Source organism: Capricornis sumatraensis, chromosome 9 (genome assembly GCF_032405125.1).
Source record: "Capricornis sumatraensis isolate serow.1 chromosome 9, serow.2, whole genome shotgun sequence".
Taxonomy (NCBI): Eukaryota; Metazoa; Chordata; class Mammalia; order Artiodactyla; family Bovidae; genus Capricornis; species Capricornis sumatraensis.
The window spans coordinates 25950276-25964580 of NC_091077.1; the positions used below are offsets into that span (position 1 = coordinate 25950276).

The 14305-nt window shown below is 40.6% G+C and overlaps 1 protein-coding gene across 1 annotated transcript in view; it reads right to left on the reverse strand.

Moving 5' to 3' along the window:
* Nucleotides 1–8250: 8250 nt before the first annotated feature.
* CCDC192 (coiled-coil domain containing 192) overlaps nucleotides 8251–14305 on the reverse strand; it is a 178088-nt gene continuing 172033 nt past the window's right edge. Inside the window, exon 6 of the mRNA XM_068981026.1 lies at nucleotides 8251–8537. Within this exon, the coding sequence (XP_068837127.1) occupies nucleotides 8251–8537 (287 nt within the window). The remainder of the gene's footprint in view (nucleotides 8538–14305) is intronic.

The following is a 14305-nucleotide window of genomic DNA, read 5'->3' on the forward strand; positions in this document are numbered from 1 at the left end:
AATTCTTTTTTCTCAGTATGCATTCAGTTCTTCAGTTCTTACTGAAAAAATAGCAGAAGGGAATATATTTCCTCAGATTACACTTTTCAATTTCAGCATTTAAGTAGGTCTTAGGAATTCCTCAGTATGGTCTGAGGGCTTGAAAAAACTCTCACCATTACAGATAACCTTTCCACAGCTTGAATTCCTAATTCAGAAACAGTTTCATGTTTTGGGAGTTAAATATTCTATTTCAAAATTGTGGAGTAAACACCAAGATGTAAAAACATTTTTCTTCAGTATCTCAATTCGTTAAAGTCTGTAGCAAGATGCAATTTTAAGAACAACATTTTGGAATGGGTCCAAACTTCTATGGTAAAATAGTAGGAGTGGGTAACTCCCAGAGGATATTTAGATTAATTTAAATTCCTGGCATCTTAAATGGAGCCACAACCTTTCTCCATCCCTAGATCTTCCTCCAGTCTGCAGCAGACTATACATGACCTGGCTCTCTGAAAGTTGTCCACCCCTACAAAGTAGCATTTATCTACTCAAGAAAATCCATGAAGGGTTAAAAAAAAAAAAATCCCTCTAACCAATTTCAAATTTATTTACTTATTTCATTTATACATTTGGGCCAAATCTAGACATCTGATATGATTGATAGAGCATAAAATAAGTGCAAACGCATAGTAAGTGCTCAGTAAATATTTGTTGAGTGAACAAAGGAGCATATATCTGGCTATTAACCTATTTGAAAAATGGTAACTTGACCAAAAATGGCATTGCGGTGAGATTTCTCCTTTGATTTATAGTGCTGCCACCCTGTGTAGTCCTTGGAATGGTAGAGGGTGCTATGGCAGAGAAAGATACTTTGATTTTGTGCAAAAAATTCCATATAAGTTATCAGCAGCTGGATTGGTAGAGTTATGATTTTCATTCATCTTTGGAGAAGCCTCCCCTTATTTTAGAAGAATCACAAAAATGGTCATTTAATTACAAGAATGTGAAGCAAATGCCTACTTCTTGATAATGAAGTTACCATATATATGAATGTAGAAGCACAGGTTGGTACTTGGCCTTCTGTACAGAAGTATATATCGAGACCATTTTCTCCTAGGTATAGATATCTATAGGACTCTTGGAATGCCACAAAGGGTGTTATTTAAGCTTATATATTCCTGGTTTTAGGGATATGTAGTTGCAGTCCATGAAGTGAGACCACACCCTGTGGGTGGGGTAGAGTTTTCTTCAGAAGAAGAATATTGTCATCATTAATCATCCTGGGGTTCAAAATGAACAGCTTTGGATGAGGGTAGGTTAAGGCCTGCTCCTTTCTCTGGGGGAAGAAAATGGGATGTTTATAGTGAAATGCCAACGGTATTGTGTCTGCCACATGGAAATCTACCGAAAACAAACAAGAACTTGAGATCTTAAGTTTAGCCCTATATGCGATTTTTTGCAGTGTATCTTGATTATTCCCAAGCATTTAATGAAGTTTTGTTAAATACCACTGTGTGCTTTGGCTATGCTTCAGGAGATTAAGGGAGATGCTTCTGACTGTGACTGTGCCCATCTGGGTATCAGAGCGGAGGTGTGCGTGGTGGGGACAGGTAGGCAGTCACAGTGTGGCTGGATGTGACAGCCCCTCTCTGAAGCTGCAGTAGTTCAAGGTGAGAGCCACAGATCCACATGTGGAGTCACCAGCGAGGGGGGATTTTCATAAGTTTCCTGGAGAGCAGAACTCAGTGGAAGGTCGGCCCCAGCAAGATGTTCTGGGTGGAGGGGTGGAGTCTTTGTCATTTTCATTTTTAATGGATTTAACAGTTCAGCTCCAGTGAATCTCAGGCTACAAATGCAAGTCTGCACACATTTCTTTATTTTCTATAAATTCTCTGAATATTGACTCTGAACCCCTATCCCACCAAGGAGGCAGGAAGCTTGGCCCCAGTCCTTCTGAGTCTTACCTTAGCCTGACTTCAGGCCAGGATTCTTGGTCCGGAGACACCTTTCTGTCATTTGATGATGCCGAGACCCTGTCTTCGCAGTCAGCTTGGTCCCCTCAAGTCTGCAGCTTGTTCACACTGAAGACATACATGTATGTGAAACTCTTGGCAGGGCCTGAAGTCCTGGTCCTCAGAATCTAACCCACCCTGTGGTCCCTGTGGCCGATCCTGTCCACCACATCTCTGGAGAAGGGAGCAGGCACGGGTTCCTGCTGCTGATTGGATACACATGCCTCAGGGGAGGAGGGAATCCCTCCCTGCCTCCTCGCCTTCCCCTCAAAGGCATCTTCTCAAACCTTCTTTCTGCAAAGGACTTCAGCTTTGGAAATGAGAAAGCCTAGAAAGAAAGTTTCTCATGGTCTGCTTCTCTGCTTTCACACAGAACTACTGGTTCTAGACAAAGGAGCACACAGCAAGCTATATTTTTAATGTGGGGAAAGAATGAAATAAATACAGGGAGCAAAATGCATTAATACACTGAAAAATCATTCTGTTAGATGATAATAAAAGGCATGTGCGTTTATTTTTAAGCCATAGCCTGTTGAGATGGGGGGACCCCCTGAGTAACACAGTTTCCTTAGGATGCTGAGTTGTGAACAAATCTGTGTAAAAATGTCTGTACTCTGATCACTAGGATAAGTCGAATTGGGAGTAAGAACATCACAGTCAAGCCTAATTCTAAAACTTACTAGTTGTATGACTTCAAGCAATTCATTTGATGTGCTCTAAACAAGGAGTCAGCAAATTTTTTTTCTGTGAAGGCCCAGATCCTTAGACTTGTTCGCTGTTGGTCTCTGTCACAGCTACTCAACTCTACCACCATAGGCAAGAAACCAGCCCAGGGACACCTTTATGGCTAAGCATGGATGTGTTCCAATAAAATTTACCTTATAGACAGTGAAAATTGAATTTCAAATAATTTTTGTGTTATGAATATGATTTTTTTTGTTCAACCATTTAAAAATGTAAAAATTTTTTTGTTCAATCATCCTAAGTTCACCAGTCATGCAAAAATAGGTAGCCAGTAGGATTTGGCTTTGTAGCCTTAGTTTGCTGACCCGTTCTGAATTGAATCTAGCTCTAATATTTACAGCTTAGTTTTCCGGTCTGTAAATGCTAAACATAGATGTCCCTTAATTGTTCATTTTTGCTTCTCTGTGTGAAACTGAGAACTGATGCCACTGGTTGCAAAGGAGAGTTTGTAAATGAAATAAGTAGAACATCTATAGATGGGCTTTCTCCCTTTAGAAAATACCAGTTCTGGTAGTCGTCATTTATCTACTTACCTGAGATTTGTTGTGTGGGTCAAATGACTTTATTCTATCAGAATTTCATTCTGCACAGCACATACATACAAAAAAGAAAAATTCAGAAACTGTTCTGAGCTGATGAGGAAGCTGCAGTGAACTCCTGGTTACTTCCTTTGGGTCTTTTTTTTGTGCTGTCTCTGACCTGCATGTGGAAATATGCATTACCTCTGAATGTAATATGAAAGTTAAATACAAATCTATCTGAAAATGTTTTAACTAACTGAAGGTAAGATGTAATATACTCATTTTGTTTAAAAATATCTCATTTTGAGTATATATTAGACTATAAATCAAAAACCCAAATATTGAAATTTATGGTGACAATATACAAAATTGGACCTGGTGTACACATTGTATTGCAGGCAGGGATTCCAGACCATTTATTCACAGGGCGGTTGAGATCAGTGTCTTAAGCAGCCTGCTTTAATACAGAAGGAAATAGTGGGGCCCAGGGCAAACGGTACAGTGCATCTTCACTCTTCTTAAAAGTATTTACTTTAAAACAAAACACACTGGGCAAACAAAAGCTAAAACAGAGTTCTGACCAAACCAATAAATTGATCAGTTGAATCTGGACAGTTTTTTGACTCCTCTTATGGAATAAGTTGGAGAAAGAAGGTGCCTATGGAAAATTGTTTTTCCTATGAATGGAAATGAGGGCTGACCTGAGAAAGAGGTGGAGACAATGAATATCTTTGTTTCATAACTGCATAGAGGTGCTGAGTATTGTGAAAGTTGTACTGGCCTGGAGGCCTGGTTCTGGCATTTCCTACTTATAAACTTGGGATTAATTACTTAACTAAAACCTACCTCATGAAAATAATCTATTTGAAAATGTTTGACTAATCATGAATTGATATGTAAATATTAGTTATGCTCCTATATACGTAGCTGTTGGCTAGTAAATGCGGGTCCCTAGCAAGATAATATGGCATCTACTCTAGCTATTTATTGTTTCTTTCACCATCACCATACCAACTTCATTCCAATAGGAGCTGGGCAATAAGGCACACCTTTTTATTACAGGGCCAAGGATTATATTATCAGCTTTTCTCTTTTCACTAGAACTCACTGTTTGAACCCCATATGACAAAGAGCTGGTGGAAGTCTAGCTCTTTCTCTCTCATTCAGCTGTCATCCTTTGCCTGTGATTATATCATTCTTTGAAAAGGTGACATCAGACAATAAACTCTTATTTGAGCTTATTTGTGGTTTTTAAGAAAATCAATTAAAGGATTATTAGACAATACGTTCTGTGATATATTTTCCATCCAAAAACAAGGGCTTGGGTATTACTGGATTTGAGCACTAAGGATTGTTCTTTGTTAAATAAAGAGCAAATTTAAACATTTGGGATGGAAATGGTTAGACATGAATTAAATGTCATCTTGCCACAGGTTCATGTTATTGGGAATGTACTGAGTATCTAACTTAGATGCTTAATTTCTCTGGGAACTTGGAAATTAAAGCTGTTTTTAGTTTTGTTTTACTGTAAAAGTCCTAATTTCATTAGGTATGGGAAATCTCACGGCCGACCCTATCTTTTGCCATGAACTTTGTCCCAGTGTACTAGTACTTTTATTTTAAAAAGATTATTTCCTACTTGAACTTGACTTTGCTCTGTGAGTGAGAACATTTTCTTGTGTATGGGAAATCCTAACAAGATTTTGTTGTAGTGGCAGGGGAGAAATTATAGTAATCATTTATTCTTTACAATTTACTTTTTCTTTTTGTGTCTAGTTTTCAAACTATGAGAGTCAAACTTTTGAATCTCAAGCATTTTAGTTTCCAAGTCCTTTAAATATGTTTGTTTTCTTCTGTCTGTTGGAAATAGTTTTGTCTCTGCAGTCCCTATACTTGATAATTGCCAGATAAATATTATTTTGACTTAGGCCTGCAACATTCATCAGCACTTCTCTACTTATTAAAGCAAAAATTCTTTACTTGAGAGTAATGTAGAAGGAAATGATAGGGTTTGGGGGTAAGCAGAGAGCATAAGAGATAACTGACACTTGACTGAATTCATTCTTTCCCAGAAATATTTTTGTCGAAAATACTATAGTGTCTTTGCTTTTTCATGAACTTCATTAAATCCTAGGGCATCTCCTTCACATTTCTGGGTTGGTTTCTCTGATAACTTGCTTTCCTGTTAGTCTTTAATAAGTCTGTTACTATGATTTCATCTTGTCATGCACATAATAATGAAATTAAATTGTTAAAAAAAAATAGAGCATTTGTTTAAGTTGATGAGTCATACCATATGTTCAATTTAACTTCCTCTCTGAGTATAGTTAATGACTGGTGAAAAAGTAGAATTAAAACTCCACCTATATTTCTACAAATGTTTTTAGACTGTTAAAGAATGGCTATACTTACTTGTTAATTAGTTTACTTTTTAAGATTTCCAATTAGTTTGAACCAGATACCTGAATGGCTTCCTAAATTTTCTTTAAGAACAAGGTCATGAGCATACTAACTGCCTTGTGATATTTACACCAGATATTTTAAAAGTCAGTAGACTATTTCAACAATCCAACTGGCTCCTAAGAAAATGAGACTTTGGCTTACAGGGTGCACTATAATCTGATTTTTGGTTTGTCTGAACTAGCTATTTGGCACAACCTGAAGTTTACGACCCAATTATCTGGAGGAATGGCAGAAAATGGAAATGAACTTTGAGGAGTATACAATGCATAAATGTTCAGTAGGGATTGTGTAATTTTGTACTTATAAGTGTCTCAGAGGCCAGAGACCAGTAACACCTCTTCTCATCTTACCCCCTCCTCATAAAACTTGGATATTTAAAGAATTCTTATTACCAAGGTGTCATTAACAAAGATTAGTCTCTTTACCTTTGTACCAAATCTCTTCTCCACTTCTGATTGGGGGATAACCTAGACCTGAGTCAAGATCAGTTTCTTGTAAAGACGGGTTTGCAGGGTAATAAGACTCTTGATGATTTCTTCGTCAGTGACTGGTCCCTTAGATGTGTAGAGGTGACAGGCTCCATTAATTATTAACAGCAGCTCCAGCTGTGCCTGTTACTTTATCTCCCCCATCAGGCTGCTTTCATGCTGAGGGCCAGCCATGACATCAATGAGGGGACATTGATCTAGAAGCGAACACGCTCCTTTTTGGGAGGTGATAGTTCTTCTTTTTTTTTTTTTTGTCCCCCTCTCCATATTTGTCACGTTAGCCTCAGGATCCCATGAGATTAAGACAATCTAGTGTAATAAAGAAATGGAGACTTGATTATCAAAATAACACATCAAAGTTGCAGAGACGATAGTTTCTCTTGGAGATAGTCCACTCAACTAATTGAAACATTTAAAGATTTCTCACAGTAATACACAGGAAAGACATGGCAATGTTCAGTCTGACTATGGTGTCAGACGCAACTGGCAGAACTTCAGGACTGGAACAGGGAGCCCTCTTTGGTACTGGAGAAGCAGAAAAGACAGTGGGGATCAAAAAGTTTGAAGAAGTAAGAAGGAGGTACCAGAGAGAAGTGATTTCTGAAATGAAGGACTTAAGTAAACTTCATGGAAAAGCTTCTCTCGGAGCTGTGGGAAAGTGCTTTTCGAGTCACCCTCTGGGATAGTTTTGTGTATTTATAATCATGGAACTTTAAGTTGGTTTCATTTCTGATAATGGGCTACAACTGTGTGTACTGCTGACATTTCAGCTGAAAATCTGAGGTTATAAAACAAATATGGGAAGATTCTTGCTATATATGATCATAGAACCCACTGGCAGAACCAGTGGTTTTATTTTGTAGTGAACCTCTAGAGTCAACGTTGCAGTTATTATGAGTCCAAAACCCAATACTTCCTTTAAAAAGTCAGGTTTTGTTTTAAGTTTAAACAAAGTTTAAAACTTTAAGGAGACTCTTAACTGTGTGAACTCCTGAATGATTTGTAAAGTTGTGATTTTCATGTTTGCTACAATATTGCTAGTATCTAATTATTGTACCTGAAGAGTTTTGATGAATATTTGTTGAATTGATTGAGTTAAATTGAGAAGTAGCAACAGTCAGACTCATAGAAGAGCTATAGCTGTGTGCCTGAGTCATGCTGTACCAAAAGAATAAGAACTAAGCACCAAGGTCTTAAAGTTAGTACGCAGCTGCTCTCTTTGGATGGGAAATGGTTCATCTGAAGGGAATGTGTGGAAGAGGAATGTATATGACATCTTCTATTCCATTACTTACAGGGTAGCTTTCATTTGCTTATGCTCTATTTTTTAATTATTTTTATGCTGTCCACAGCTCATTGATATTTTGCTTTGGTCTTAGTGTTGCTTGTAAGGGAAAAGCGAGTGTAACCCATTTTCCCAGGGAGATGTTGTCCTAGGACACTTTTCCCAAAGGACTGCAGCTCTGATTCATCCATTCTTTTGATTGCTTTGGTTTTACTTCATTTCTACCCTTGCTAAATGCTAATGAGATACATGCGATAGAGAAATGTATTCTAGAGGTTACAAAAGGACAGAAGTCATGGCTGTTTACTCTGCTGACAATGATTATGCTTTCAGTACCCCAACATTCCCCAGCTTGAAACTCGCCCTCCACGATAGCTTTCTGTTCACAGTTGAGCTGCATACCAGAATGGGATTTGTCCCACCCCTCCCTTGCAGTGTGACAAACCTCTGGTAAGAGGATGATGCTAAGTTCTTTGACCATCTGTCTAGTTTTGTGCTTTTCCCTCTTTTTCTGATATCAGGAATGTCTAAAAATGTAGTATTCTACAGCTGTGTGGATTATATGACAAATGTCTCAAGGGTTCAGTGTTTGCATCTGAGGACCTCCCTTTGTTTTCTTTCCTTCCAGTATGAACCTTATAGGATAGTCAGACCCATGAACTTGAGTTTGAGTTTACCAATGAGGAGATTGCTTGGGCTCTGGTCTTTACCTTGATGACACTTAATAAATTTTTATTGTTTTTTACTGGGTATCTTTACAAATCCTCCTCATAGACCACAGGAGAGGCATTATTATTAGAGAAAATTGGGGTTTCTTGTAAACATTCTGGAGAGTCCTTGACCTCTGGGAAACAATGGGCCTCCCGGTCAGCTTCCAGCTGCTGAATCTTCCTTTCCTTTTCCTCTAAAACTTCTTCCAGCTGAGTGATCTTCTCATTCTGAAGGGAAACCTGAGTCGACAACTCCATAATCAGGCTGATTTTTCGGTTACCTTCTTCCACAGGTGGGAGACCGCCACAGGACTCCTCCAGTGAGCTGTCTTCTAAGGCAAACAAGAAAAGGAAAACCTGAGCAGTTTTAATTAGATTTCCCAGAACTCAAAGAGAGGGAAGATGAAAAAGCTTCATTTCTCATGTTCTTAAAGGAGAACACAGATGTTGCATCATCTGGTCAGATATACTGAGAAAGGAATCTGAATCGAGTGTGGGGAAAGACTCTCGGTGCTCGTGAAAAAAATCTTAGAAGCCTCTGGAGAGGGAGGAGAATCAGGTTTTGCCAACTCTTTTTTTATACGCATTTAACTTTCAATTAACCATGGGAATGAGCTGTCCTTAAAAACGCAATAAACAGCAATAGCCTTTTCCTTAAGAATTTTTCACAATCTGGTAGAAATATACTTCAATGTAAATTATAATTTGACTGAAAAAAAAGTTGCCATTGCCCCTTTTGGGGAAAATAATAATGAAAAAATACAAGTTTCTTAACCTAGCTTTAGAGTTGGCAAGGGTTTAATCTGAGGTGATCAGGGAAACTCTATTGCATGGTATACAGATCAATTTCTTTAGGTCTGAAGACTTTTCAGTATGTCTTAATAAAATCATATACCTCCTGAATGTAAAAGCTGTCTTTAATTTCTATCATCTAACCCTGTCGATAAGGATAAAGGCCTGACTAAGGAAGGAGAGAGAGAGATTCCAACAAAGAGATAAAATATTAGTGGCTGGCAGCAGGAAATCCTTGAAAGTAAATATCATGAGGCCGTCAGAAGTTTTAGCTATTAAAAGGAAATCTCATTCCACTAGATTTTAGCAGTATTCTCCCCCATTCCACCCACTCTTATCCAGAAATTTCTACCATTAAAATAACCTCTAAGTTGTATAAAAGGCAGACTTCAGCTATAAGAAGCAAGGCATGTCAAGGGCTTGGGTGTCTTTGTTGGATTAATTGAACCAATAGCATATGAATGAACCCGGCACATGGTGTTGATGGTTAATTGCTATAAATGAAGGTCCAGACATTACTCAAACCCCAGTGAAAACACACCGCACAGCTGCACCTGAAAGAAACAGAAGGTGAAGTCCAGGATACAAAAACCTGCTACTATTGTGTCCCTACACACCTGCTAAAATGGGGCAGCTTTATCGCGATAGTCCAAGCAGGCAGGGAACCATCCATCTCTCAGCAAATGAAACTGATTTGCAGTCATCATTTTCTCAAGATCATAGAGTGAAAGCTTTGAACACCACTTTGCACAGAGGAGATGATGCTCTGGCTTTACAAAACTTAGAGATCAGGCTGTTCTCCCCTCACAGAAATTATTACCAGCACTGTACTATGCTTCAAGAATCCACAGAAAAATTTGTTTACTGTACACTTGAAATCCTAACAGTAATGTTTAAGGAGATGGTAGTTTGAGCACCTTTCTTAAAAAGCAATAAAAAAAATCCATCTCAAAGGAGCATTTAATGCGTTCCCTCTTCAATAGGTTCGGAGAAGGCAATGGCACCCCACTCCAGTACTCTTGCCTGGAAAATCCCATGGACAGAGGAGCTTGGTAGGCTGCTGTCCGTGGGGTTGCGAAGAGTCGGGCACGACTGAGCAACTTCATTTTCACTTTTCACTTTCATGCATTGGAGAAGGAAATGGCAACCCACTCCAGTGGTCTTGCCTGGAGAATCCCAGGGATGGGGGAGCCTGGTGGGCTGCCATCTATGGGGTCGCACAGAGTCAGACACGACTGAAGTGACTTAGCAGCAGCTTCAATAAGTCTGTGCTTTCAGGCCCAGAAGAGGGTGATCATGGAGTGGGGATGGGGAGGGGGCTTTCTCATTTGCTGACTTGCCAGGCCTCACCTTTTCTCTCACTGCAGCTGTGCTACCCCAATACAGTAGCCTCTTGCCCCATGTTGTTATTAGGCAACTGGATGTGGCTGGTGTGAATGGAGACATTCTGCTGCTGCTGCTAAATCACTTCAGTCGTGTCCGACTCTCTGCACCCCCATAGACGGCAGCCCACCAGGCTCCTCTGTCCCTGGGATTCTCCAGGCAAGAACACTGGAGTGGGTTGCCATTTTCTCCTCCAATGCCTGAAAGTGAAAAGTGAAGTCGCTCAGTCATGTCCGACTCTTAGCGACCCCATGGACTGCAGCCCACAAGGCTCCTCCGTCCATGGGATTTTCCAGGCAAGAGTACTGGAGTGGGGTACCATTGCCTTCTCTAGGAGACATGCTATGGGTATAAAATACATACTTGATTTGGAAGATAGTTTGAAAAGAATGTAAAATGTCTCATTTAAATTTTAAAAACAGTATTAAAATGACTTTGTGTTTGTTTCACTAAAATGTATTTTTAAAATCAATTTTACTCCTTTGTTTTTACTTTTTAAAAATGTGGCTACTAGAGAATTGGAAGAATCATATCAGCTTGCATTTGTGACTCTCATTATATTTCTCCTGTATAGCGCTGAACTGGAGTTTGCTTTTGGCTGGGTGCTCTTTGAAACGCATGTGGTTGTATTTCCTACAGTCGGCTCTAGTTAATATGTACAATTGCTATTTTAGGAGGGAGTCTTGCTGGTCTTCAACCATTAGCACATGAATTATTTTTCTGTTACTCCAGAAGGTGAAAGTGTTAGTTGCTCAGTTGTGTCCGACTCTTTGTGACTCCATGAGCCTGCCAAGCTCCTCTGTCCATGGAATTCTCCAGGCAAGAACACTGGAGTAGGTAGCCATTGTCTTCTCTGGGGAATCTTCTGATCCAGAGATTGAACCTGGGTCTTCTGCACTGCAGGCAGATTCTTTACTGTCTGAGCCACCAGGGCCAGGGAAGCCACTCCAGAAGATGGAGGCATGGAAATCTTGGCTTGGGAGAATGGGTTCTTAGGGACTGAAATGAGTTTCAACAGGAAATGAAAGAATAGATGGGAAGTGGCAGCAAGAAGCTGTGGGAAGGTGTGACGGGAGGAATGGCAGGCAAGATGGAGAGGGCTGGGCATCATGAGGCTCAGGGACGGTGAGGAGGCATCAGAAGCATCTCTCCTTGTCCGTGCCTGACCTCTCCTTCAGTCTATTCCAAGATTTTCCTCTCTTTTCAGGAGAAGTTATTTTCTACCAATTGCACAATAAAGAAAGGAGTTTAGTACCATTCCCAAAGGCAGACTAATCAAAACTATTTTTTTAAATGTTTTTGTAACATATTGCAATATAGGTAGGACATTTTGTTCACTGAATTCTAATGAGAAAAGGGCAAAAATGCAGCAGTGTGGCCTCTTAGAGGCTATCAGTTACTTGGTCATTTCCTCACTCTCTGCCCTCCTGGTAGAGTGTAGTAGACAAGAAGATAGACAAAGAGAAAAAGAGCCAGGGTGTCTCGGTAGCTCAGGCTGCTGCAGCACAATACCACAGGCTGCATGTCTTAAGGAATATTTGTTAAATGAATTTTGTCACAGATCTAGAGTTTAGAAGTCGAGGATTAGGGTGCCAGTGAGATTAGGTTCTGTTGAGGGCACTCTGCCTGCTTTGTGGACAGTTGCAAGAAAGCAGCTGAGTCTGCACATGGTAGAGAAGGAGATCACAAGTTCTCTGATATTTCTTCTTACAAGGGAACTAACATCATTCCGAGGGTCCTGCCCTCATGACCTTGTCTATTAATGATTACCTCCCAAAGGCACCGTCTCTAAATACGATTACATGGGGGATTATGGCTTCTGCATATGGGTTTGGCGGGGGACACAGTTCCATCCATAACACAGGGAGAAGACGGTTGGAAACAGAGCAGAGAAGGAACATGAAGCTGAAAAACAAGGAGAGATGACAGGAGGCCTGTGATTCCTACTGTAATGTTTCCATGTATTAAATGAGAATGCTGATAGGGAGACAAAGAAGAGATTTCTCATGCAAGTTTATTTTTACTATTAAATGACTTCTTTACACATATAACAAAAATATTTTTGTTCCGTTTCTAAACACACGATGAGTAACAAAAGTGCTTTAAACTTTTCAGCAAAGTGAGGAACTCCAGGACTCACATCCTATTTGTACTGGAAATAGCCCAAGGCCACCCCAGTGAATTTTTCAGACTCGACCACTTCCCTGGTGGCTCAGATGGGAAGGAGTCTGCCTGCAATGCAGCAGGCCCAGGTTCAACCCCTGAGTCAGGAAGATCCCCTACAGAAGGAAACGGCAACCCACTCCAGTATTGTTGCCTGGGAGATCCCATGGACAGAGGAGCCTGGTGAGCTACCAGTCCATGGAGTCGAAAAGAGATGGACACAACTGAGCGACTTTCACTTCACTTTACCTCACCCCAGTGAGTTTTTCAGACTCTACCACAAGTCTTCCCATGATCTGGTCTACACTGCTCTTCTCCACTCTAGGCTCCCTCATCTGTAATAGGAAGAGATGTGCGTCCCTATAAAGTCTTAACAACTCAACCTGCCCCCAAATCTCAAACACGTGTGGCCTTCTGTGGCCTTTGCTTCAAGCTCAGGCAGTCTTGCCAAGGCCATGGCTGCCTGAGGCATGGGGGATTCTGTTTACTGACTAGATAATCTCAGTTTAACCTCATAACCAGAGGTAAGACAGATTCTTTTCTGTGTCAGAGGGAGTAAACCTGATTAGCAACTGTCAAGATATGATGTCATCACAGTTGCTCCTATTGTAGAGGTTTTTACAAGCATACATCATTTTTCAGGATTTACCACATTTCTGCCTTAAAAAGGTGGGAAGTAGAAGTGAGGCTGTGGGTCTAGGATCACGGCAAAGAGGAGGGAGGAGAAAGGGTGGTGAGAATTGTGCAGATTTAGAGGGCAGACAACAGGAGCCTCCTGCTTCCAGCTGGGCCAGGCTATGTTCAAGTTTCTAAGTCACCTTTGAAAGACAATACTTTTGGCCATTTCCAGGTCCCCGTTCTTTTTAAAATTTATTTGTTTATTCACTTTTGGCTCTGCTGGGTCTTCACTGCTGCACAGCTTCGCTCTCGTTGCGGTGTAGGGGCTGCTCGCTAGCTACTCTCGTGTTGGCCTCCCTTCTGGAGCACAGGCTCTAGGCGTGTGGGCTCAGCAGTTGCGGCTCCGGGGCTCTAGAGACCAGTCTCAGTCGTTGCGGTGCAGCGGTTTAGTTGCTCCGTGGCCTGCGGGATCTTCCCCAATCAGGCGTGGAACCTGCGTCTCCTGCATTGGCAGGCAGATTCTTTACGGGTGAGCCACCAGCCAGCTTCCCATTCTCAATACCCTCGAAAACTTCATGCTCTTAGCAAAGTGTCACATGAGAGTTATGTCAAAAATGACAAAATAGACAACAGAGGTAATTGTAGTTTGAGTAGCTCAGAGACTTGACAGTTGGAATGCACAGTTTGGGGGTGCCCAGACCTCACCTGTACAGGAATTATTTCTGCAGCATCCCTAAATGATGATTTTCTGAGTAAACTGCATACGTTGGTATCCCCTTTTCTGGGTCAGCTGCCAATTGTAATGAACGAATGAAATTTTCATTTTGACATGAGTGCAGCTGCGTGTTGTTCTAGAACTGTCTGTCAGGTGGAAGGCTGGAGGAGGGCAGGGTACAATTTATAATGAATCAGAGGAAAGAAATGTGTGAAGGGTGGCCAGTGAATGGCTAGAAAGACATTTTTAAAAACCTTATAAACTTTTTTTTCTCAAAAGGAGTGTTCGCATTTTGATCCCTTTACTGATGTCACCACCCAAATGTGTTCATTGAACAGAGAAATGCTGAGAACCACTGATTGAGCATCTGAGTCTAACACCTCTAGCAATGGGGAAACACCCTGTTCCTAGTAATGGGAAAGCGCCCTG